The following is a 25,762-nucleotide window of genomic DNA, read 5'->3' as shown; positions in this document are numbered from 1 at the left end:
CAAGGAGCTCTTGGATCCGAGTGAACCGGATCGCACCTCCACCTCCTACGGCAGGGAAATCAATCTGGCCACGGCCGTGGGAAACAGCTGGGCGTCTGCGCATGAAAATTACCCGAGATTATTGGTTCAGAGGATTTTCTGTATCTACGCGCACCCTGAACTCTGATCACCCTGTGCCAACGCCCGCTGCCGCGCCAGAAACAATTGCTTTTCAACGAGGTTCAGTTTATTGTGATGAAAAGATTTTTTAAATAAACAGCCACGGGTTAGACTACAAAGAGGTAAAACAAGGCTTTGCCGCATTTTAGCTTGTTTTACATCTTTCACAAACACAAAGCTGCTTACATTATTTGAAATATTTTTAATAACTACGTTAGTCTGCTACTACTTTGTATAAACTGCTAAAATTAAACAATACACAATGTTTTAATGAATACAAAAGCAAATATGTTGAAAAATAAAAGTTTTTTGGAGCCCATTGTATTTTCTTAAAGTGCACTAATTACATTGTTTTTAAGCAATGTTATTTTGTGTATTTGGTATAATACAATGTGTTAGCGTGGTTTATGATTAAAAAACACATTATTTTCCACATACCGCCCAGATATTCCTACTTTCTTCAAGTGCATTGATTTTGTAAAAAGCTCCTCAATCTGAAAAGCTCTGTGTCCCTGATTGGCCAGCTAATCTGTAGTTGTGATTGGCCTGAATTCCTCTGACGTCAGCCGGAAATGTGATGCCCCTTACCATGTTTGAAAGATTAGCTCACAATGCAATGCTAACAGCAGTTAATTTATAGGCTGTGAGTCCAAGCGGGAGGAATTATGATAATATCTGTCTTTTCCACGTCAACAAGCTCAGGAAGTAAACTGTTGCTTACAATCCAAGTGTTTGTTGTAGTCCAAGAAAAGAGATTTACGTTGGAAACAATAGCTTGCATCATCGTTTACTTTGGGGTTTGTACCTTTTGCATATCGTTAACATGTAGTAACACTTACACACCAAAGGAAATGTAAAATCATGAATCTGACCATATGCTCTTCAATGCGCCAAATTTACGAATAATGCAAAACCTGCAAGACCAAAGGGTGCATGAGATGACTTCATTTTATTAATAAACATTGAAAAGTGGTCGAAAGAGGCACTGAAAATAGTGTCTCTGTAAACAGTAAATAATTAGTAAATAATTTAATTAAATAATATAATAACAATAATACATTTAAAAATTGTCAAATTATACATTATATAGCCTTACACTATGGAAGTTTTTTAGCCAATTTAAAATAAATTAATTAAATAAATAAAATAAAAAATTAAATCGCAAAATATGTCCCAAATTTGAAAATTAAATGCTAAAATAAAAATCATTTAAATTATTTAAAATATATATTTTTTCATTTTCAAGGTGATAATGCATCTTTCCTGCCAATTTGAAAAACAAAATGCAATCAACGATTCGACACTTCACCTTTCAATACAATCTCGAGGCAAGACTGTAAATATTAAAATTAAAAGGCAAACTTGAAAAGAAATCTTTAAATACATTTTTAAAAGGCTTTTTATTTATGCCCAAGCAATAATAGTGACAAAATTTAATTGTAAAGTTCAGTTTAATTCCATGTTCTCTTTTATTTATTGGTTTTCATTTTCTTTTTCATTTTTAACTTGGATGCAAATTCAATGTTAATCGGTGGGCGGGGTTTATTTGCTCAAGAAATGGGGATTGGCTAAAGCAATGTTGCCAACTTAGCAACTTTATCGCTACATTTAGTGACTTTTAGACCCATTTAGACAAACCTAGCAACTGTTTGTTTGATGTTTGAAAAAAAAATGTGTATTTTTTTTAAATGTTTGTAGAAAGATGTCGTCATCATATGTAAAATCTACTAATAAAATTAACTTATTTTAATTATGGTGTGTTCTTAAGAAAACGCGTGTGTATTTTTTTAAGTTTGTCTGTATGCCTATTTGTAAGGAATGCCTATGGTATTGACTAAATTAGTGTAACAAACGCCGCGATATATTAATATATAGTATGGAAGTAGGCGGTTTCGGACTCAGCGTGTCTCTCACATGTGTTTCTGCAAACGGAAGGCTGCATCCTCCGGAGATCGCATATGCAGATTGCATACGTCATCAAGCCTGGTTTATTTCAGTTAACTGAGCATTACATTTGCAAGTCATAAGCATATTAAAGCAATTTACGATTAACTATGTATAATGGTAAACTATATAATTGTTAATGTTCTTAAATGTCAGAATACGATATCCGAAGGATGCAGCCTTCGGTTTGAGAAACGGACAGTTGCTCTCTTTCACTTGAAGTTCTTCCGGTGGTCGTGCTCTGTACTTCCGGTCGGCCTGACACGCCGCTGTTGAATCTGTTACATGCGCATTGGGTCTCTCGAACAGGGCGGATAATGATGGAGCGGTAAAGTTCACGGTAAGTTACTTTAACGTTTAGTTTTATCACACATTTACACGCTCGTGTCATGTTTTATTCGTTCAGTTCAAAGTTTCTCGCGAGGCTTTTGTCAGTGGATAAGGCTGTGGCACGAGCCGTCAACACGCTCAAAACATTATTTTAACCGATAACTCGCTTATGTCGACTTATCATACTGACATAGTTAAAATAGTACTGACATTGTTCTGTCACGTATGCCGTTTGATGTTATTTTGGCGTATTTTTTGATCAGTCACGCCACGTTTACTCAGGTACGGGACGCGCTTGACATGTGTGTCGGTTGATAGCGCGACAGCTTCAAAAGTCGAATACTCTGATATTACTAGGAGGAAAATCATTCATTCATCGAATAGCTTGTGTAAATGTGATCGTATGAGGAACATTTGTTTGCGTTTTGTTTTGGTGAACCATACAGAGGTGATTGAAGTGACTATTGGGCCCGTGTTGCATCAGAAAAACACTGTGTTGAAGTGATTATGACAGAGGGTAATACCACGGTACTGTTTATGTATACTATACAGCTAAACAACTAATTTATATACCATGATATTACAATGTACGTAAAGGGATCTTGGGAAGGTAAAACCATAGTACATAAAAACATTACCGTTGTAACATTATCATATTGTAGTTGTGTCAGTGTTGACACAGTGAAAGGTAAGAGGTGCGGTGGGGGGGGCTGTGAGTCATGATGAAAGTGCTGATTCAGCATGCTTATTGTGTGTCATGTTGTTTATTTTATGCCTTTTTGTTACATTTATTAACCTTTAGTAAAAATCCATGATTGATGATGTCATAGTTATCAGTTTATATTAAACAAAATTGCTTTATTTTATTAAGTAGTAAAATTGTTCAGTTGTTGTGTTACTGATCTGTGATCAGAGACAACCTCGCTAACTATACAGATGAGTTTAGTGTATTTTATACATGTTATTATAAAATGTGGTTTTGATGTGTTGTTGTAATATTAATACTTTAATGTTTCTTGGTGTACTTTATAAACATCATGGTATTACAATTACATTAATTCAGTTCAAATTGATTTATGTTGCACTTTTTTACAATGTTGCGTTGTTTCAAAACTGCTTTACATAATAAGAAAACACAGTAAAATCATTAGTTATATATGAAGAGTTTGGTTCCAAAATGCAATAAATCCATTTTGACAAATTTCGGAAAAACGTGTTTTCTATACCAAGAAAGTGACAAGATGAAAACCACTATTTTCTGTTACAAACTTTCACGTAGCATCTTTAGGTTATAATAACATTAAAAATTCAAATCCATAACTTGATTTTCAAAGATTTATTGTAAAACTGATAATTTTTTCCACAAAATGCAGTAAATCCATGACAAGTTTTTTTTTTCAAAATTCTATAAATCTATTGGATCAGTATAAATGTGCATACATTTTTGCCTTTTAATATTCATTTAGTTGAACAGTTGTACACACTGATAAAAAAATAAACATTAATAGCATTAATCAAAACACTTACTTTGTCATATTAACAACACGGTCATTGCTGTGGTTATACTTGAGGTTGTCGCTTAACATTTTTCACAGCGATCAGCTGTAAAATGTTTTGGTCCTGCTCGATTCTCGTTGACTTTGAGTAAAATAATGGAAAGTTTTTCATAAGATCCCTTGGGGTCAATGTGTGTTAGCATGAGAGAAGCTTGATGCTGTCGGGAGAACAAGTAACTGGCTCCAAATGACTCTCACGTAAATTATTAGATGTTGATGGCGTACGTTTCTTTCCCGTCACAGAAAACCACAGGGTGTTTTTTTTTGTTTGTTGATCACGAAGTACAAAGTAGATGAGAAAAACTAGGACTGTGTACTTAATGCGCTGCCATTGTTTGTTTACATTGCGTGGAATGGTGCGCTGTAATTTGTGGAGCGGATTTATTGCATTCTGTAGAAAAGGAGGAGTGGCATTTATTGCGTTTTGGGGAAAAAAGGGAGAAAAGATGACAGAATAATATGGCGGATATTGGATTTTGCGTAAAATTAAGAATTTACTTTTAAATACTGACCTGATATAATACTGATTTTGGCAGTAACTCATTTTTTTCAAAAATGGCATTTATTGCGTTTTGGAACCAAACTCTTCATATATTTATTTCAAACAATACACATTTTATTTTATTGTCCTCATATAAAGATTGTAGTTTACTAAGATGTATGTATGTATGTATGTATGTATGTTTACGCAGACTATAGGACATTTAGTCAATTAATGTATGTGATAGATGAAATTTGCATATAAAACCAGACATTACTGAGCCTCAAAAAGAAGAGAATATTATTAACAAACAGGGACCTAACATGAATAAAATGTATGTTTTAACTGTTATGTGCTACCACTCCAATATAGTTTTTTTTTTAAGGAAAGGCCATGTTTTGTTTCTGATGACTGTATAACTAGATCACACTGACCCAGCAAAGATTTGTGTTTTTTGGAACAATGTGTTAACCTCATGACATTGGCCGGCGCAGGACGAACCCGCTTTAAGATTTATGTTGACATTTTCAACTCTCTAATGTTTGTTTGTATCTCACGATGTGTGAGTCCTGTGCGGAGGTTTGGAATAAACACACAACGGACAGCAGCTAACCCACGTATGGCCTGCGAGTCGGCTTTCCCTGCCATCATGGACGAGCAGGCCCTTATGGGACTGAATCCCAATGCTGATGCCTGCTACAGGCAGAGAGTAAGACATGAGCACACACACACACACCTGCTATAGACGGTTTCATCGGACGGACGTGCTTTGTCTCGCTTATGCGTCTGGTCGGAACTTTACTTCCGGTTTCTGTTAGTTTAATGGTGTGATTAGTGGCTAAAATGAACTTTGGAACAAATACCTCATCAAAAAATAACAAATGTTTTGATTTACTAAAGACAAGGGGAGACGGCGATCATGTATCACCACTATGTGAAGGAAGGTTTGGCAGTCGGTTTTGCAGTTAACATTGTATACATTATAGTACACATTTTACACAGCAACGTTAGCTCAGTGATGTTTTTAAGCTTTAGCTATGACATATGAACTAAGGTAATGAAATATGAACTAAGGTAATCTACTTGTTGTTTATTTAGCTTGTTATCAGAAATGAACTACTCTAAAAGGACTTTGTTGTTATTAATTCTTAGCAGAGTTTACCGGAAGTTACGTTTGTTCCACGAAATTCGTTTGTTTATATTGTTACTGCTGAAACCGTCTATATGCAAAGAGTATGAGAGACACTCCTTAGTCTCATTTGGATGAATGCATAAGCTAAATGTAAATTTACATGCCTGCTATAGATGAAGAGTAAAGCGCACGCACATGGTTTTTGAGTAGCTCTTTGGGACTGATGATAATAATCCACAGGAAATTTTTACTTCATAAATGACGTTAAACTCTATAACAGGGCTATTCATATCTTACACTGGAGGGCCGCAGCACTGCAGAGTTTAGCTCCAACTTTGATCAAACATACCTGAGCTTGCTAATCAAGGTCTTCATGATCACTAGACAATCACAGGTGGTTAAGTTTAATTAGGGTTGAAGCTAAACTCTGTAGTGCTCGGCCCTTCAGGGATTTGAATAGCCCTGATAAGGACGGTTATATGAAGACGAGAGCATTTCTTGTAATCCTAAAAAACAGGTGCGATTTGCTGGGGGTGATCTGGGGGATTTACCCTCCCCCTGGACTTTATATTCTTGCCTCTGCTGAATAATTTTTTGTCCCCGATGGAGACAAAATTTTCCCCACCTATTGTGATTAACTCTTTCCCCGCCATTGACAAGTTAACTTGTCAATTAAGAGAAAACGGTTCCATGCCAATGATGAGTTTTTCTGGCAATCTGTATTTCTGCTATTATCCACCAGGTAGTGCTCTTACTCAACTTATAAAACTTGGAAGTATTACCTTAGGACAAACAGTTCAAACTCTGTGTATCTTTTGAGGATCGCTCTGAATCTGATCTCTATCAAACATCCTTCACAAAAAAGGAATTATCTGAGCTTTTTGCAACTTAAAAAAAAACACTGGTGGGAAAGGGTTAATGGTCATCAAAAGGTCGTATAAACGGCCTAGAATTTTTTTATACAAGTAAAAACGCTGCCATGCAAAAGTGCAAACAACAATAAAATCAGGAATGGATTATTACTGTCAACGCTTCTGCTCCAGTGACAATAGGTGACAGCAAGACTAGGTTATGCCATGATCCTGTTTCCTTGTTTGACTTCATGCAGCGCTGCGCAGAGGGATTAGCGTACAATATCAGTTTACTGCGAGTCTAATAAAAATAAAAATGAAAAGAATTAAGAGCTGCGTATCTGTCACAAAACAAGTCCAAGAATTATTATTACTGAGAACAAGACAGCAGAAACTACCTTTGTTAGGATCAGTGGGGAACACCCAAGGTGACACAGGAATGTAAAAAAACAAACAATCGAAGCAGAATATTTTCTTAGTCTGACATCTTGTCAAAGTAAACATATATAGACGGTTTCAGCAGTAACAACATAAACAAGTGGCTTTGTGTCCACATGTAACTTCCGGTAAACTCCGCTAAGAATAAATAACAACAAAGTACTTTAAATGTAGTTTATTTATATGACAAGCAAAATAATCAACACGTAGATTACCTAGGAAACCAAAACATTTGTTATTTTCGACAAGGTATTTGTTTAAGAGATCAGTTTAGCAACTAGTCAGACCATTAAAAAAACCCTGAAACCGGAAATAAAGTTCGGACCATACGCGTATCGCGTCACCGCACGTGTGTCCGATGAAACTGTCTATAGCCTGTTTATTGTTATATTGAGAGTATATTGTGCAATGCTTTTGCAATTTTTTTTATAAAATATTATGATTATAAACAAGTGTTTTTGCATGACTGGCGCAAAGCATAATAAAGAAATGCCTGACATAAAAAGTTCAGGTTCTGTAATTGTTTTGTTACGTTTCTATCCATATTAAATTTTAACAGTTGCAAGAAATAGCTTAATACAGGGCTCCAGACTGCATTTTGCCACCAAAGTTTGAGAGTGCCACTGAATTTTACATCCAGTCGCACATGTGCGAACAGTATATTTGACAATTTTTTTGTGATGTCCCACTGAATTTGAAACAGCACATTGTACTTTCTGCATCTATCATCAAAGTATTTATTAGTAATACAGTAGAAAGTAGTAGAAATGTGAATATTTGGTTAGCCTGTTGATTTACAGTGTGTTCCCCTAAATTTTCTGTCTGCACCCCTAAAATTTTCAGTTGGGGGCCATTGTGGCCTAGTGAAAAAAGTTAGTTTGGAGCCCTGTAATACCGAATAATCAATATAATCCAGTGCTTCGTAATTCATTTTCATGAATATAAAAATTTGAAAAACATCCCATTTCTGATTTTTTTTTTTTTTTACAAATTGCACCCTGCTGAAAACATTCCAAAAGAGTAGATTAACAGAATTAACACAAACCAAACTAAGAGAGACTGAAAATAGAACGGAGAGTTAAGTGTGAAGCTCATTCATGTCTGTGTGTTTTAGGCTCTGGCATATTTCGAGCAGTTGAAGGAGTCTCGGGATGGGTGGGAGGTTTGTGCTGAAGCTTTGGTTAAAGGTCTTTACAGGTAAATATCATCTAGATGACTGAAGCATGTATATGGAAACTATCATGTAATATGAAATGAATAATATGATGTTATTTTGGTATGTTTCTCTGTCAGTGATGATCATGTGAAGTTCTTCTGCTTTCAAGTCCTGGAACATCAGATCAAGTACAGGTATTTCTTCACTTTCACTTTAATAAATGATGTCCAGAAAGGTTTTGCCAGGCACAAGCTTATGTTGTGTATTATTAAGTTAAATATGGCTGTGTATGGTGCCTTTAGGTCAAAGACGAACCATATTTAACTGCTGTTTGTGTTGCGTTGTGTGTGTGTGTCTGGTACAGACATGGGTCTCTGAGTGCCGCTCAACAGCAGTTGATCAGAGAGACTTTGATGAAGTGGCTCCAGGCTCAGGTTAGTGTCACTGACTTTATATTTGTGACAATGACATGAAAACACATATTGTTCTCTCTTTACATTTGTGTGTGTGCACAAGATGTTAATTATATCTGCATGTTGGTTTGTGTCCAGCTGATGAATGTTCACCCCGAGAAGCCCTTCATCAGGAACAAAGTGGCCCAGGTTCTGGCCCTTACCTTTGTTGTAGAGTACCTGACCCTCTGGCCCAAATTCTTCTTTGATATTCTGGCACTGGTTGGGCTGAACCCAAACGGTGTAGACATTTACCTGCGAACTCTCATGGCCATTGATGCTGAAGTAGTGGACCGAGACATCCTGCACAGTCCTGAGGTAAAACCATCCCGACCAGTGTACTCCGATCTCTACTGACTTCTCAGTGTCCTAACCGTACATCTCACCCCCTTTTGCAGGAGACACGCAGGAACACGCTGATTAAAGACACCATGCGTGAGCAGTGTATCCCCGCGCTGGTCGAATCTTGGTTCCAGATCCTTCACACGTACCAGCACACGCACAGCGAGCTGACATGTCAGTGTCTGGAGGTTGTGGGCTCGTACGTCTCCTGGATCGACCTCAACCTCATCGCCAATGACAGGTGAGAGCGACTCTTCTTAATCAAGAGTTTGACCATTACCTGCATTAACTGCGCTTACATCTACTAAATCGGAGCGCCTCAGTATTTTTCAAGACCAGGGCAGATATATCAGAACATCTGTAATGACCTGCCTCAGTGTTGACCTCAGTGTTGACTCTTTGTTTGTGTAGGTTTGTGAATCTGTTGCTCAGTCACATGTCTATGGAGGAACTGCGGGAGGAGGCCTGTGATTGTCTCTTTGAAATCGTCAATAAGGGCATGGAGCCTGTAGACAAAACCAAACTGGTGGAGTCTCTGTGTCAAGTGCTGCAATCTGCCGGCTTCTTTAATATCCAGCAGGTTGTGAAGAAGCGTTTCTAGTGTGAATCTGGTTTTACAGTAGTATATATTTATGTGCGTGTTTGATTGTAACGCCACGTGTTGTTGGACAGGAGGAGGATGTGGACTTTCTGGCGAAGTTTTCCCGGCTGGTTAACGGTATGGGTCAGTCTCTGGTTTTGAGCTGGACTAAACTCAGTAAGACAGGAGATGTAAAGGTTGTCGCGGAAACGCTGCGTGCTCTGGAAGCGAAGGTCCCGCTGATGCTACAGCTGCTAATTCATGAAGATGACGATATTTCAGCGAACATTGTGGGCTTCTGTTACGATTATCTGCATGTGCTCAAACAGGTACACACGCAGATGATCTCAGTGTGTGCATGCGTGTGTGATGCGATATTCATATCTGATTTTATGTGTCTGTGTGTGTTTAAGCTTCCAGCTCTCAGTGATCAGCAGAAAAGCAACATTGAGGTGACGCATCATCACAGATTCATTAAATCACAGCTAAAACAGACTGTGTGTTAGTGCTGTTATTCATGATTGTTGTTGTCACGTTTACAGGCGATCATGCTCGCGGTCATGAACAAACTCAAGTATGATGACGAGTATAACTTTGAGAATGAGGTCAGTCATTAAGATAAATCATGTAAAGTAATGTCAATAGATAAAACTAATATCATTTACACCGTGTGAGTAGATGATACAGAAATGTGAAATCTAGAATTGTGTTGTTTTCAGGGAGAAGATGAGGCCATGTTTGTTGAGTACAGGAAACAGTTAAAGATGCTGCTGGACCGACTGGCGCAAGTTTCTCCTGAGCTTCTGCTGGAGTCTGTACACCGAGTGTTTAACAGCACCATGCAGTAAGACTTACAAACATGCATACATTGTGCTGAAACTTTCTGTGATGGGTCATATCACAGGAACAGATGACACAAATGACTTCATGTGTTTCAGGAACTGGCGGACAGTGCCGTTCATGGAGGTAGAGGTGGCCATCAGACTGCTGTACATGATGGGTGAAGCTCTTCCTGCATCACACGGAGCGCATTTCTCTGGAGATGCAGCGAAAGCCAGCACACTGCAGGCCATGATGAGGACGGTGAGATGAAGACTCTGTGAAGCCTGTTGACTCTGATACACCTGCAGCCACCTGACATCTGTGTGTTTGTGTGTGCAGCTCATCTCCTGTGGTGTCAGTGAGTACCAGCATTCCTCTGTTAGTCTGGAGTTCTTTGAGACCGTCGTCCGCTATGATAAATTCTTCCTTGTGGAACCGCAGCACATTCCCAACGTCCTGGTGAGTTTGGAAACACAGTTGAAGATGTAAAGTCCCTTTTTATACTTCTGCTTTACATACTACTTTCCAAAAATGTAACAATGTGGTTTTTAAACCCTGACTCACAATTCACCTGAATTGAAAACTGTGTTGCCAGGAAGGTAAATGCTATTAAAATAATCAGCCACTTTTGCCGCATAAAAATTTGATAAATGTTTAATACTAATAAGAACATATAAATCAATCATTAGTGATTGTCGACACCTCTTGCATGTTTCAGTAAATTCCTGTTATTGAGCAGCACTCACTGCATAAGCAGGTGGTGCTGTCGACTGGACATTAAGCTGATGCTTCGCTGTATTAAACTTCATGCAACGCTGTGCAGATTGATCTGTAGGTAAGATCAAGTAAATGTGATAGCACAGCTTTTGAATTTTTCTTCTGCGCTGCGTGAAGTGGAACACAGCGCTGCATCAGCTTCATGTGTTTAGGGACAGACGCAAAGGTTGGAAGTTTAAATGATGCAACAATATAGTTCATAATTCAATAATAAATGTAAACATTCACCTGCCCAGTAGTCTGTGGGAGTTTCCCAGTTGAGAGAGATAGGTGGTATATGGGTCACATAATCTTTTTTTTAGGGTTGCTCTTTAAAAAGTTTGAAAACCACTGCGCTAGAAAAATCGGTGTCACATTTCCTCCTACACATTTCCGCTTTTGACAATAAAAACTAAATGGACCAAGTTGAGGAGGTATATTTACCAACTCCAGCTGCAATGAAAGTCGCTGTCTATTTACCTCCATCACTGCTGTTGCTTCTCCAGCATGCTGCTGTTTCTTTGGCTTTTGCATTGATACTGTAACATGCCCATGGACACTGCCTACTTTGATCTAGATGTGTAATTGATGTGTAATGCGAACAACAGCGCAGAAGTATTAATGAAAACTAGGGCTGCAACTAATGATTATTTTCAAATTCGATTAATCGACTAATCTGATAAAAAACATAAATATTACTCAATTAGATTTTTCACGTGGCTTCTACACGTGAATACCCTCATTTAGTGCCTTATTTAGCTATAATAATATAGCTAAATAAGGCACTAAATGAGGGTATTCACGTGTAGAAGCCACACACTACTTTATTAATATAATATTTTTAGTATTTTAAGCCTTAAATAAAGAATGTTTGTGCTGCTTTTAAATGGCAAAACATCTTTAAATGTTAAAATATAGATAAACAAAACAAATTGAGTGGAAAGATTAATAAACTTATTTTAATCTTCAACTTTAGACCTTGATTAGAATTAACATTATTCATTACTAACAAAATAAATAAGCCAATATGATATAAAAGTGATATACATGCGTTGTTACAGTAATAAAAATTAGGGATGCTCCAAGATTTTTGCATCCGATACCGATTACCGTTTTGTTGTCTTTGTGATCGGGCGATACAATTTTTTTTCAAGTTGATATGCATGCTCTTGATGACTGTAACTGTTAACATTGTTTCTAGATAAAGTAATACCACAGATGTTGCCTTTGTTATATTACTTGCAGTAATTGGGTATATTATCGTTTTAATAGAGTATCAAATAAATAAGCGCAACAAATATTTTTTCTGCAAAAGAAATTTAATATGCTTTAAAAAGGCTTATGTCTGATAAAATGAATGAAAATTAAACGCTTCACATTCTTTACTGTATGAATTCAATTTTCACACATTTGTATGAAGTACAACAGTTCTTTAGTGAAGAGCAGAGACTGATTTTATTGAGAGATGAATTATGTTACCGTAGCTTTAAGACATGAGAGAGATTGCTCTGTTCACGTGCACTGATGACAGACTGCTGTGTGTGCGCGTGGCGGGTGTACACAGACAAGAGCAGCTGTGAGGAAAATCAAAGTTTAACCCTCTGGGGTCGGACCCTTTTTGGACACAGTCAGAGGTTCTGACATGCTCTCACATTTGGTCTTTTTTCAGTTGCTTTAAAACACATTAATGGCCAATATCACATAACACTGTATTCAGCACAAACTGTGCTATAATAATATGTAAGATAAATGTATGTACATGTTTGTATTTTTAAGTAAATGATGTTTATGCGTGGTTAGTAAAAACAAGAAAACAAAAAGTTGCTGAAATAAGGCCAAGAAACACATCCTAAACATTTGTTAACAAGCTGTAGAGTAGAGTAGAGTAGAGAATTTGCTACAAAAAGATGTAAAAACCATTTAACCCACTCATTCACGTGAAAAAATACATTGATTTAACTTTTGTAAGACACTGTTTGCTGTGTAAAGGCAATATGCATGGGAGGGTCAATGGTCATGAATATTGATGTGTTTTACACCTGAGGAGACCCAACCCCCTAATGGCTCAGTGAGGAATGTTGGGACAAAAGAACTGTGACTGTGGGGAGACTTAAAGAGAAAAACTTTTGCTTGAGACTTAAAGAGAAAAACTTTTGCTTTTAGTTAAAAAAAATAGGTTAAAATAAAGTACAAAAGGCCTTTTTAGTAAAATAAAAGTCTTACAGGGTTGCAAAAAATGCTAACAACATGAACAATACAATAGATTTAAGAAGCTTTATTGTAATTATAAACAAAGAAGCTTAATTGTAATTATAAATAATAAAGTAACAATATGTATACATGTAACAATATTCTATATGACCAGTACAATATGGCTCTAATTAAAAGAAAATGATTCTAAATGTCAGCTGTGAAAGTTTGGTGTGCATCTAAAAATACTTCCAAATATAAAAAATAAGGTATACATTTGTAAACCATCACACACTGTAACTCTTTGGGAATGGAGTTAAATGTTGTCGTGCCATTGTTCAAAACGTGCGAGTACCAGACGAAGTTGGTGTTGCAGACACATTCCTGAAAACATATCTTAATTAATATCATGTATTTTCAAAGTACAAAGCAACACATCAGTATTACTAATATTGAGAACTTTTTTTAATAATTAATAGGGGTGACCCCGAATAGTTGAAGATTCGATGCATCGGAGAAGCCGGATTCGACTACCAATCTCACAGTCGAATCGTTGCAGATGTGTTATGAAATGAGGATCATTCAATTTTGGCCGTATATGGGTGCACACATTATCTGATTTCGCACATAACAGCTTTCTCCCAATATATTGATATACAGCATATTATTATAATGCTGCCAATAATATGTGATGTAGCAGCTTTCAATAAATATTTTTAAAATCCGTTAATAAATCCAACAATCCCTGTGACAGGGCTACACGTCCAAAAAGAGGTTCCTATATTAATAAACCATTGCCTCTTTGTTTCTACATTTAAAAGACGAAGCTGGCAATTCTGGCAATACTTTCGTTTTTTTATTAATTTCTTTATTTTATTTATAAATCACTCTGGTTTATCTGATTTATCTATTTTGCTTGTGTTTTGTTTCCGTGCACTTGAGGCATTTTGCACATTTGTTCTGCACGTTGTTACTTCTGACCTTATTTGATTTAAAAAATGTATTTATTATAAACGTAAATTCTGATATAATTTAAATCTGTACATTTTGGATTGTTTTTCGTTCTATCGATGTTGCGCTATTGCGTTCTGGCCATGTTTGCGCATGCAATTTTGCCGAACGTGCTATAGGTGCTCTGCGTCTCATATTTAGAATTTCATCAAACTAAACATTACAAAACGGATGTTTTGCGGCGGGCATAAGTTTTAAAATGTATTTAAAACCGAGTGGTTATCTATTATGGTCGGTGTTCACTTTCAAATGATAGCAAAGAGATTCCTGAAATAAATAATATCATCAGGTCTTTCTGTATCTAAAGTGAATACAGAGATGATCAAAGTCAAAGCAAGCAAGCAGGTATTTCTGTGCTAAACAATAACGCGTAGTGTCTATAAAATCATTAATTTCAGTGTTTTTCTTGTTATAAATTAACGTTTAATGAATTGTATACATTATAGCTTATAGTTTTTATCATTTACAGTAACAATCACAAATTATTTGTCATTTGTCTTTTTTTGGTCATGGCTTTGACGCGCTTAATCTCCGAATTAAATAAAAATACTAAATTGTAGCCGGGGTTTCCAAGGCAGGATCACCTTTGTTATTTTTTAGGTTTAGTTCTCAAAATGTTTTTTTGTGTGATGTTCTGTAGATCGTGGCATAAAAATGTTATGAGGAATAATTAAACAAATTTTGCCTTACATTTTACCTTAAAAAATATATATATAAATTGTATCACTTTATTTATTTCGGGTTCGTTTCTGCATGCCCCCGTGCGAGTAAATGATGATGAAGCCACGTTACTAAAAAAAAATTTGTATCATGTATTTTCAGAAAATACAGATATGTTTATATATATACATCTTATATTTTCCAAATTACTACGCAAAACATCAGTAAAAGTCTACTAATAAAACAGAAAAGCCCGCAAATGTGACTTACCCTGTATGAATGTCCGTCGCATTTCTGCAAATGCCCGCTGAAGAGGAGAGTGATGCTGCCACATTCCTACAAAAGTTTTTAATAAGTAATATAATGTATTCTCCACAGTAACAAACTTATAAAGCAATACTAAGGCGGTAAAGCATAGTTGAGATAAGATAATTGGGTACATAGATGCGGTATATCTTTGTTAACGGGCCATTACCGGACATATTTATGGCTAAACATTAACACATTACAAATCTCCGGACACATTTGCACATCGATACTACATCGATACATTTACACCCGAACAGATAGTCGCGTAAACAAGACTTGTTGAGGCATAAACACTAGTCAAAATATATTCTAAATAGTGATATTGTTTTATGACATATTGAATATTTACACCATACAATCATACTGTTTAACGCATGACATATCTTCGGGCTCATTTACAGCACAATGTTACACCCGAGCAAATAAAGAAGGCTTATTGATAAGTCGGCATGGACACTATAGTAGTGATATTGCTTTATAACATTCACATTACACTTATCAGCATACGGTTTAATGTAAGAACTATAATTTTAATGTTAATACAAATTGCCACTGCCGAGACGTTTTTTATAAAGTCATTATGAATATCTGCTTGCAAACAGTCAGTATACAGTATATAAAAGTTACACAACATTTAAACAAATGTAGGTAAAACTTACTCTTCAGAAATTATATCCTCAGCTGGATCAAGTCGCTCTTCAAAATACAAACGTTCATCGTCGGAGTCCTGCTCTTCGTCTGAAGAAACAGTGAACTCTTCTTCCTCGCTGTCCAGGAGCATAGAGCTTCCTCACCTTTAAAGCGTGTCATCTTCCAAACGGGTTGATAAGTGGATGAAACTGTCAAAACTCGCTGCTTCTTAAAGCATTGTTTGTGGGCGTTGATCTTGTTTGCATAGCCCGCATCAGGTAATTTCCATATGAATGGCGCGCACAAGGGAAGGTGGGATTACATTAGCGCTAATGAGGTCGAGCCAGAAAAACTGTACCTCTCTTTACTTACATGTCGATTACACAAACAGACAATGAGTTATTCAGATTTTAATTACATAATGTAAAAGTAGACATTTCAGGCTTTCTTTAGACATATGTATCATGTTCGTGTGACAAGTATTGGCGGAGTTATCAGTTCATGTTTGAAACGTGTTTGAGGAAAATGGTCAAGGAGACAGAGATGTCGAAATGCACTCCCTGTTTATTTTCTTTATTTGCCAAAAGCACACAGTTTTGTTGTTATTATGAAGGCACTCACATTAAAGTAGAGACTTCACAGTTTCGAATGATGTATTACATGTATGTGTATGATTATGAATGACGGAGTATTTTAAGTGGATGTCACAGGAAACAGGAAAAAATGCGTCAAAACGCGGCCCCGCGTTTTTGGACCCCAGGGGGTTAAACAATCAAAACTTTAAAACGCATGCAAATAATAAACTTTTGGCATGAGGATGCAACTGTCTGCGATAGATATGTTTTATATACGCTGTTTGATGGGGATGTGAAGACGTTAGGACCAGTGCGCGTCCTCATAAAAAATACACATATCTCTGTAAAAGCAAAGGGAGAAATCTAAATCTGCACGTCGCACATGAGCGACAGGTTATAAAAATGCTCGCACTGTGTAAAAATGGTCTCTAATTACATCCGCATTCAGGATCCCTATGATGACAAAAGTAAACAGAAAGATCGGCGAATGATATCGGCAAATTTAGCGAGTACCAATCGAGTTATTTAATGCCATTTATCGGCCGATCGATCGGAGCATCCCTAATAAAAACCTTGATTTCTCCCTTAGGGGGCGTGCACACCAAAGCTTTAAAATGTGGCTAAAAAACACCAGGTGGACGCCCACTGCCAGCTTTTTTCAAATGAGCGTTTTGGTTGCTATGATACTTCTGCTTTGCTTCTCAGTCATGGAACAATACGCTGGTTGGTTGGTTGTTGTGAGATTTGTCGCACCCCTCCTCCACTGTGCTTGGACCAAGCGTGCTGCACAAGCCCTGAAAAGTGAAGCCAAAATGTCTTGATTGCCCCCCAGTGACTGGTCCTTTTATAGGTCATAAACCTTGCCTCACCTATTTTATTCAATGGGACTTGAGACCAACTAAACAATTTAATTACACTTCAGTTATCTTTTTTCCAAAGCTGTTTTTTTTTGTCATTTACTGTAGTTTTATCACGCTGATGTAAATTCAAGTGTTTGTTTTTAAAATAAGTTTGGTTTTAGTTAGTTATGTAATGCTATAAAAATGGTGCTCTCACGTCATGATTGACAGCTGTGATATGCGCATTCTGCGAGGGCGGGGCCTTGATGCAGCTTTACTTCCTGCTCACTACTGTGCAGAACTGGTCCCGAAATCGCTACTGCGCATACTCAAGACCCAAGATGTCAGCACCCTATCGGGACACTGGCGGCTTCACTTTCACCAATGGCAGAGAGCGAACGGGTGTCGTCCATCCTTTTTTTTTACAGTCTATGGTTTGGACTGCTGAGTGAGAGGGACATTGATGAGCCGAGCTTGTCATCCAAAGTTGAATATTTTTTAACTTTTGATGCTCAGCGTTGGAAAAACTGCAGAGCAAAACCTGCCAGCTGCTGGCTTTTTTTTTTGAAAAGCGCCGTGCTTCCTATGGAAACAATTGAAAACATACGCCGCCATAAACACCTTTGTGTGCAGGCCCTTTTACTTTACAACAGATGATTAGTTTCTTGTTCAATACTATATTTATGAAAACCCTACAACAATTAAACAAATACAAACTCACTTATGTTAAAGGACTAAATTAAACCTTTATTAACCAGCGTTAGTTTGCATTTTTGCTTCCATTATTTTCTTGTCAGCGCTGCCAGATCCACGTAACAAAACTGGTGTAGGTCCTATGCAGGACTAAAATAAATCATGCTTAACAGTGATGTAAATCAGTTTTTCTGTTTGTGTTTTATTCAGATGGCCTTTTTAGACCACCGTGGTTTAAGGCACAGCAGTCCGAAGGTCCGCAGTCGAGTGGCTTATCTGTTTTCACGCTTCATCAAAACTCTACAGTAAGTCTATTATCATAACTAAATACGTGCACTTTCACTTGAACAATCACTGCATTCATTTCTGTTCTCAGACCTAAACTGTCTGCGTTTCCTACTGTACAGTGTTTTTACTGAAGCATGTGTATAGAGTCTGTAGTAAATGTAACTGATCATACTCTCTTTGTGACCAGTAAACACATGAATTTATTTATCGAGGACATTCTGAGCAGAATACAGGACCTGCTGGAGCTCGCACCCCCGGTAAAGCTGTTCAATCAAACCTTCTTGTTTATATCGAGCTTATGTTAGTTTCGCTCTGAATTTTGTGTGTGTGCTCTCGATCTGCAGGAGAACGGCTTTCCAGCTCTGCTCAGCAGTGACGATCAGCTCTTCGTATTTGAGACGGCCGGTGTGTTGATCGTGAACGGAGAGAGTCCGGCCGAACGCAAACAGGCTCTGATGCGCAGTCTCCTATCTCCTCTGATGGAGGCTTTCCGCATGCTGCTCGCCAAACTGCCCCAGGAGATGGATGAGGAGAGACGGGCGGTGCTGGCCGACTGTCTGAGTCACGCTGTGGGCTTTGCCAGGTATGCACGTAGTTGCTGTTGGGATTGAGAAGTAATCTGAAAGCATGTAGTTTATGTTATGTTTTTAATGCTTTTATTCTCAGTCGCACCAGTAAGGCCTTCAGCAATAAGCAGACAGTGAAGCAGTGCGGCTGCTCTGAGGTCTACCTGGACTGCCTACAGACCTTCCTGCCTGCATTGAGTTGTCCCGTCCAGCGGGGGGCGGTACGCAGCGCCGTGCGTTCCTTTCTGCACAGAATGATCATCTGTTTGGAGGAAGAGGTTCTGCCCTTCATCCCTGCAGCGTCTCAACACATGCTGAAGGACTGTGAGCCCAAAGACCTGCAGGAGTTTATTCCCCTCATCAGCCAGATCACGGCCAAGTTCAAGGTAGCGAGACATAACGATGATCCACCTTTAATTCATCTCGCATCATGAAACTCACATTGTGATCATCTCTCTTGCAGAACCAGGTGTCTCCCTTCCTGCAGGAGATCTTTATGCCGCTAGTTATTGCCATATTTGAGGTGTTGTCCCGTCCCGCAGAGGAGAACGACCAGACGGCGGCGCTAGAGAAGCAGATGCTGAGAAGAAGCTACTTCAGTTTCATTCAAACCATCGCCAGCAGCGGGATGAACGAGATCATGGCAAGACAAGGTAAGGGCATCGCCATACATCCGTCCCTCTCATACTCGCACCTGTCTGAATGCATGAACTGACTGTCGACTTTATCTCCGATAGGTGCTGAAAATATTGAGCGTGTGTTATTCACCATCATCCAGGGAGCCGTGGACTTCCCAGACCCTGTCGCCCAAAAAACTTGCTTTATCATCCTGTCCAGACTGGTGGAGCTCTGGGGTACGAGAAACACTGAGGAACAAGTTTTTTTTTTTTTTAGATAGGGCAGACTCTCTTAAAGTAAAACATACTTATAAAGGATAATTTAATTTACAAAAAAAAAATAACGCAGTACAGACATGCTTTGTGTGATTGGTTTAAATCTAGCTGTGCAAGAATTTAACAGGGTTTCCGCGGGGTTGTAAAAGGTAGTAAAAGGTAGTAAATTAAATTATGCCAAATTAACGCCAGTAAAAAGTAGTAAAAAGTAGTAAGCGTCATCTGACGAGGTAGTCAATTTTCGATTGCCTTTTGTAATGTTATGATGCCTGGAAATTAGTTCAAATCGCCTGCATATCTGGGCAAATAATCAAAGATCTTTCATCTCTGGGATGTGATCAAAGCCTGGAGTGGAGCCAAATCACGTTCCTCTCTCCGCTGTAAGCGTACTGTAATCACTACGGACCGGATCCACTCCGTGTTTTCTGACTGTATCACGTTAAGCTGAGGTAAAACTTTTTCAGCTAGCATGGTCAAACTTATAATGCAGGAAGGCTCCGATGTTTTGAAGATCGATAAAGGTGTAAAAGACGATTGACTTGGCTTAGCGAAATAATGAAGATTGGCAAGCCTTTCAGTTCGTGGGATAAGAAAACCAAACAGGTAATTGCGTGTCTTTGCACAGTATGACTAACGTAAGGGGTCCTGTATTTTGGGGGTAAATGATTTCTCACGTTACTGATCATCCGCGGCACGCTTTTTAATGCTATGCTGATTTAACCAGTGGCTGATACAACGGGTTTGTTAAACTCGTGGGTAAACTTGTGGTGGCATCCAAATCCCGTGAGAGCGATTGACGAGGAATCATAAGAGGAGCCTGCTTCCGAAATGCTCTCGCGGGACTTTGATGTCTTCCACCTGTCGGTTCTTGCAGTTGCATTTGCGTGTGGTCACAAAAACGTAACATTTGTAAATATATTTAAGCACAGCAGTTTAAAAACAGGTGATTTTAAGCCATTCAAACACAAACAACAGTGCGTCCGCTGTTTCTGTGTCAGAGGAGCACGCAAGCCGCGCATTCGATTCTCATTGAGCATGTGTTGTACGTATTTTTGCTGCTTAATTGGCCTTAAATAACACACATGCGTCAAAAATCCCGTCTTTGCAAATATCCTCATATAAACACGACCATTCAGGTCTTCAGGAGAAAGTAAACAGCAGAAACATTGCGCACAAACTAGCACATCAGCGCTGCCTCTATTGTAACATAATATTTTGTTGATAAATGTAACTTACAGTCATTCAATTAACAACTGTCACTATGGTTACAGACATCCTGTGTGATATCTACACGAGTTTGACTCGAGTTACTCGTTCAGGGTTTATATTCATACACATAACCTTACTGTATTAGAGCTGTGACTGTAAACTGTTGTGTGAACAGAACAGACCCTGGATTATTTGTTTATGTGTACTGAATAATGATATGAAAAAGTTGTATTTGTTCACATTAGCAAATGCATTATATAACATAAACAAACAATGAAAAATATTGAGTATATAAGCATTAATTAATTCTTGTTTATGTCATTACAGTAATTGACGGTGGTTCATGGTGCATTCACTAATGTTAACAGTTTCAACTTTGATTAAAAAATTATTAGTAAATGCTAAAATAAATACATTTACAATTAATAAATAATTAATAAAAGATTCATTAAAGGTGGTGATATTCATGTTTTCTTTTTATACAGTATAGTGAGTTATTTAGCTGTTTTGCCTTAATCTGAAATGCCCTGCAAACTACAGCTACCTATATGCCACATGAGACTCCAATATGGAATTTATGGCAAAAAAATCTCCCCTTAAAATGCTATTGGTCTCGCCTACATAAAGTGTTAGGTAAAGGAATATGACTTGGCCTGAAAAATATTTCAGTCAGAAGAATTTTTTCACTTTAATTCTTTTTGTATGTTATATATGTCAAAATCTGTGTAAATAATAGAAAGGTCGCTGATTAACACTTGCAATTCAGTGTCGTGATGGTTTTAAAAAATATTCTGAAGGTAGTAAAAAAGGTAGTAAAAAGTAGTAAATTTAACTTAAGGATTTCTGTATAAACCCTGTTTAAGCTGTTTGCTTGTGGAAATTAGGGCGAATTGCTTTCATGACCTCTGTTTTGTCTCACAGGTGGAAAAGACGGTTTGGTGGGATTTCCAGATTTCATCTATAAGCACATCATCCCAGCATGCTTCATGGCTCCTCTCAAACCGACCTTTGACCTTTCAGATGCTCAGACTGTACTGGTAAGTGTCATGAGTTTTATTAAGTTTAAATATGTTGATGCTATGTGATTTTTAATGTGAGACTTGTGTTTCAGACGCTGTCCGAGTGCACACTGACTCTACACATGATTCATCTCAAGAGAGTGAGTCTGATCTCTTCATTCCTTTATTCATTCATTCACTCAAAGTGTGGTCTGTATGAATAACAAGGTGTGTTGTCTGTGATCAGGGCCTGGAGTGTGTTCAGTTTTTGCAGGAGTATCTGCCCTCTCTAAACGTCTCACCTGAGATCACACAGGTAACTCATCACACCTGCTGGAGTCAGGATACATGAGCTTTTATTTTGTATTTTACATTCTGGGTGTAATTCAAAACGTCAATAATACTAAACTGATGTGTATTGGACTGATTCATATAAAGAACAAATTACTGAATCATTTATTGATCCTCCCAAGGTTTTTGTTTTTGATAGACAGCAAAATGACAGCAATGAGTGTTTTTTTTAACTTGTGTGAAATGAGCCTGTGTCTAGGCTGTGTCTCAAACAGCTTTCTAGCTCCCGAGGTCATGAATCAGTATATTGTATATGCAGGTTCGGGCACTGGTAAGGACCCCAGCTCACGTCACACTGGGACACTGTTCACTTATTTTTAAAAATGGTGTCATGTTTTAGGTAACATGACAGTGACAGGGTTCCTATGGGGTTTGGAAAAGTATGGAAAAATAAATCTGAGTATGAAAAAATATTTACATTTCCAGACTATTGTCCCCATTTAATTTTCAGGGTTCCCACTGGTCCTTGAAATCCTTGAAAGTTTGTGAATCTGGGGGAAAAAGTTCACTGAATTGAGAGAGCTGATTGAGACACAGTTGAACTCTTTGGTTATTTAGGCTTCTAGAAGGAAGTGACTCAAACTGAAATGTAATACAGGGAGTACCTGTGCAGTTATGAAGTGTTTTTTTCCCCCCGCAGGAACTGTGTCAAGTACTTCAGCAGCCAGACGTCAAGGTTCTGAAAAACTACATGAAGGTATTTTACACATTTTATTTTAAACACTTATGCCTCAGCCTACTTTTGCTTAATCTAGTCCAGTGGTCACCAACCTTGTTCCTGGAGATCTACCCTCTTGCATAGTTTAGATCACACCTGCTGCTTATTTTTAGGCAGTTGTAAAAAGCTTGATTAGCAGGTTCAGGTGTTTTTAATTGGGGTTAAAGGTTAACTCTGCAGAAGAGTCGATCTCCAGGAACAGGGTTGGTGACCACTGTCACTGTTTTCTATAGCAAAGACAAAACACTGTGTAATACTTTACAAGTCAAACAAGTGAATATTTAGTAGGAAAGACCTGGGGTCTCCTTTATAAAGCGTACGTACGCACAAAACGGGTCTGGAAACGTGCGTATACCAGTTCCCACGCAAAGGTTATGATCTAAAAAATTGATAGGAGAAGGGGCTTGCAGGGTGGGGTCTGAGGATGATTCATGTACGCACACTTGCAGGTGATCTGTGATTTATAAAGGGAACATTGCTTTGTTTTATTAGTCTTAATATTTGGCGTATGCAATTTTTGGCTGTTGTGCGTACATAGACTTTTAGTAGGGATACTACGCACAGTTTTATAAACAGGGTCCCACGGGTCCATGAAATTCTTGAAAGTTTGTGAATCTGGGGGGAAAAATTCAAGGCCCTGGGAAGTTTTTGAAAATATACATACATAGATACAGGTCATTGAAAGTGCTTGAATCTATTTTATGCAAGAAGTTTTCTGGAAAAAATCCATATTATTCCCTGTGTAGTGTAGGATAATATCATTAAAATTCTAGACTTTTTTAAGCACACGTGCTAAACTGTTCGCTTTAAATGTTTATATCTTCTGTATGAGAATGCTGATTCATACCAAAATGCTTTTTTGCATAGTTATTTGTGTTTGACACATGAAATCATCTCGGGTTACGTATGTAACTGTTGTTCCCTGAGAAGGGAACGAGACGCTGCGTCTCCCTTGTCATACTTCCTGTGTCGGTGTAATGCCGTCGTTGGCAATATTTCAGATAGCGATATACTTCCTGGCTCCGGCGTCACCCTGTCTTTGTCATTAAGTCTCACCATTGGTTGAATTTGATACACATTCAAATGCACTTACCCCTGGAGGCATCCCAAAGTATCACCGCATTGATGCAGCGTGAGTTCCCTCGAGTGGGAACTGTAACAATGTATCTTAAAAGGTAACACAATGTAACCGTGCTCTCACTTGAAATGTGTCCCCACATTTAGTCCTTCAATTTGAGGGTATTGGACCTGGAAAGTCCTTGAAAGGTATTTCTTGAAAGAATTTGAAGTTAACTAAGGTGTGGGAACCCTGAATAAATGAGACCCCAGGACTGAGTCAGACCAGTAACATTAAACTAAATAATTTTTGAATGTTTAATAGTAACATGTTTTAGATTGGCTGTCTTGACACACTTTTCCTGTACGTCTGCAGGCTTTTTTCCAACAGGCCAAACTTTAAAACTGGAATGATCTTGTGGAGCGTTTGAGGAGCTCATCACTTACAGACCACCATAACGGAGCTTAGCATAGGAGCTACTTTTGCACTTAAAGAGAAGCTTAAATCCACCCAACCTGTCTGCGGGACACAGACCCCTAACAGGAGTCACGTGGGGATTGTCTGTCACGTAGCGGTGACCACGCCCCCTACACTGACCTTGGCCCAATCATAGTCGTGCTCTCCATGTGGGATTAGCCGCCAGACTGAAGTCGTCGTCGTCTGCGATCGGTCGACCAACGCGTCAAGACATAGAGCCAATGGCAAACTGCAGGTGGGATTTGTGAGGGTGGGGCTTCAGTCTCGGTCAGAATATCAAAGGGAAGTCTGAGGTATTGGGAATGTTTTAAGCAAATATGACCTAAATGTTACAGAAAATGATTGTTGAAAATAAGATGGTTACTAGAATGAATTTCAGAAAAGGTTTATTTTATTTTTATTATTCTTTTTGTTTTGAATCCAAGGATTTATGTAGATTTTCAGTGTAAGGCCTGATTAAAAACTGTATTTAAATAGCTAATTTCTTTTTTAATTTGTGGAAAGTCTAGTTTTAGTTTGAAGTGCTCTTGATATGGGCTCAATACAGTTTGATTTGACTTTTTATGGCTTGTTTGTAATGAACTAAAATATTAGAAAGACCCCCAATCTTTCATAATTGGTACAGTATGATGTTATCGTCAGATCTGTACAGTAACTCTGTAGTTCTTTTCTAAACATGAGATGTTTAGTTGGTTCGTCATGTGAAATATGCAACGTTACAAACTGTGAAAATTCTTCAGCGAGGTTTGATTCATGGATCGGCAGTGACTGATAAGTTTTGGTTAAATTGCGCTGCCTTTTTAGAAAAAAATGACATTGGGAAAGACTGAATCTTGCAAAAAGTTTGAAATGCACAGCCACAAGTATTTAATTTCATTGTAGAGAAATGTTAAACAGCTGAAAGACTGAGTCATTATTGACAATCTGTGTTGTATTAGAGATGTCAGACACACTGCAGATCCATCATGGCAAAGTTCTGCGTTTTAAAGTTTGTGGTAATGCTGTCACTCATATTGGCTTTAAAAACCAACAACTAAACATTCCCAAAACAAAATCCCTGAAGCACTTTGCCATGAATTGAAATTCATAAAAAAATTATTCTTGTTTGTTATGCTACGTGAACTTCAGTTTTGTTACACACTCCAATCCTGCTCTTTCAAACCCACTGCATTAATGCCAAATAAGAGGAAGACAGATTGAAATCTTTGAACTTGATTTATTTTTGATATGCTGGGATGTGCCCCCCCCCTTTCCTTTGTAGATCTTTTGCCATGAACAATAAAGTATTTACTAATCTCA

General features: G+C 37.9%; 1 protein-coding gene across 1 annotated transcript; it reads left to right on the top strand.

Moving 5' to 3' along the window:
* Nucleotides 1-2,295: 2,295 nt before the first annotated feature.
* Nucleotides 2,296-25,762, top strand: xpot (exportin, tRNA (nuclear export receptor for tRNAs)). Its single transcript, XM_055189974.2, has 25 exons — nucleotides 2,296-2,443; nucleotides 5,029-5,179; nucleotides 8,006-8,088; nucleotides 8,185-8,241; nucleotides 8,412-8,481; nucleotides 8,599-8,817; nucleotides 8,898-9,082; nucleotides 9,253-9,421; nucleotides 9,514-9,750; nucleotides 9,835-9,873; nucleotides 9,964-10,026; nucleotides 10,141-10,265; nucleotides 10,360-10,504; nucleotides 10,583-10,702; nucleotides 18,117-18,211; nucleotides 18,382-18,451; nucleotides 18,539-18,777; nucleotides 18,861-19,146; nucleotides 19,224-19,413; nucleotides 19,498-19,614; nucleotides 21,784-21,899; nucleotides 21,974-22,021; nucleotides 22,108-22,176; nucleotides 22,852-22,908; nucleotides 24,362-25,762. Exons 2-25 carry the CDS (start codon nucleotides 5,090-5,092, stop codon nucleotides 24,386-24,388), a joined length of 2,916 nt encoding a protein of 971 aa, XP_055045949.2. The 5' UTR covers nucleotides 2,296-2,443; nucleotides 5,029-5,089; the 3' UTR covers nucleotides 24,389-25,762.

This window comes from Misgurnus anguillicaudatus, chromosome 1 (genome assembly GCF_027580225.2).
Source record: "Misgurnus anguillicaudatus chromosome 1, ASM2758022v2, whole genome shotgun sequence".
Classification (NCBI taxonomy): domain Eukaryota; kingdom Metazoa; phylum Chordata; class Actinopteri; order Cypriniformes; family Cobitidae; genus Misgurnus; species Misgurnus anguillicaudatus.
The sequence above is the reverse complement of the archived record's forward strand: the minus strand, read 5'-3'. Positions and strand labels throughout refer to the sequence as shown.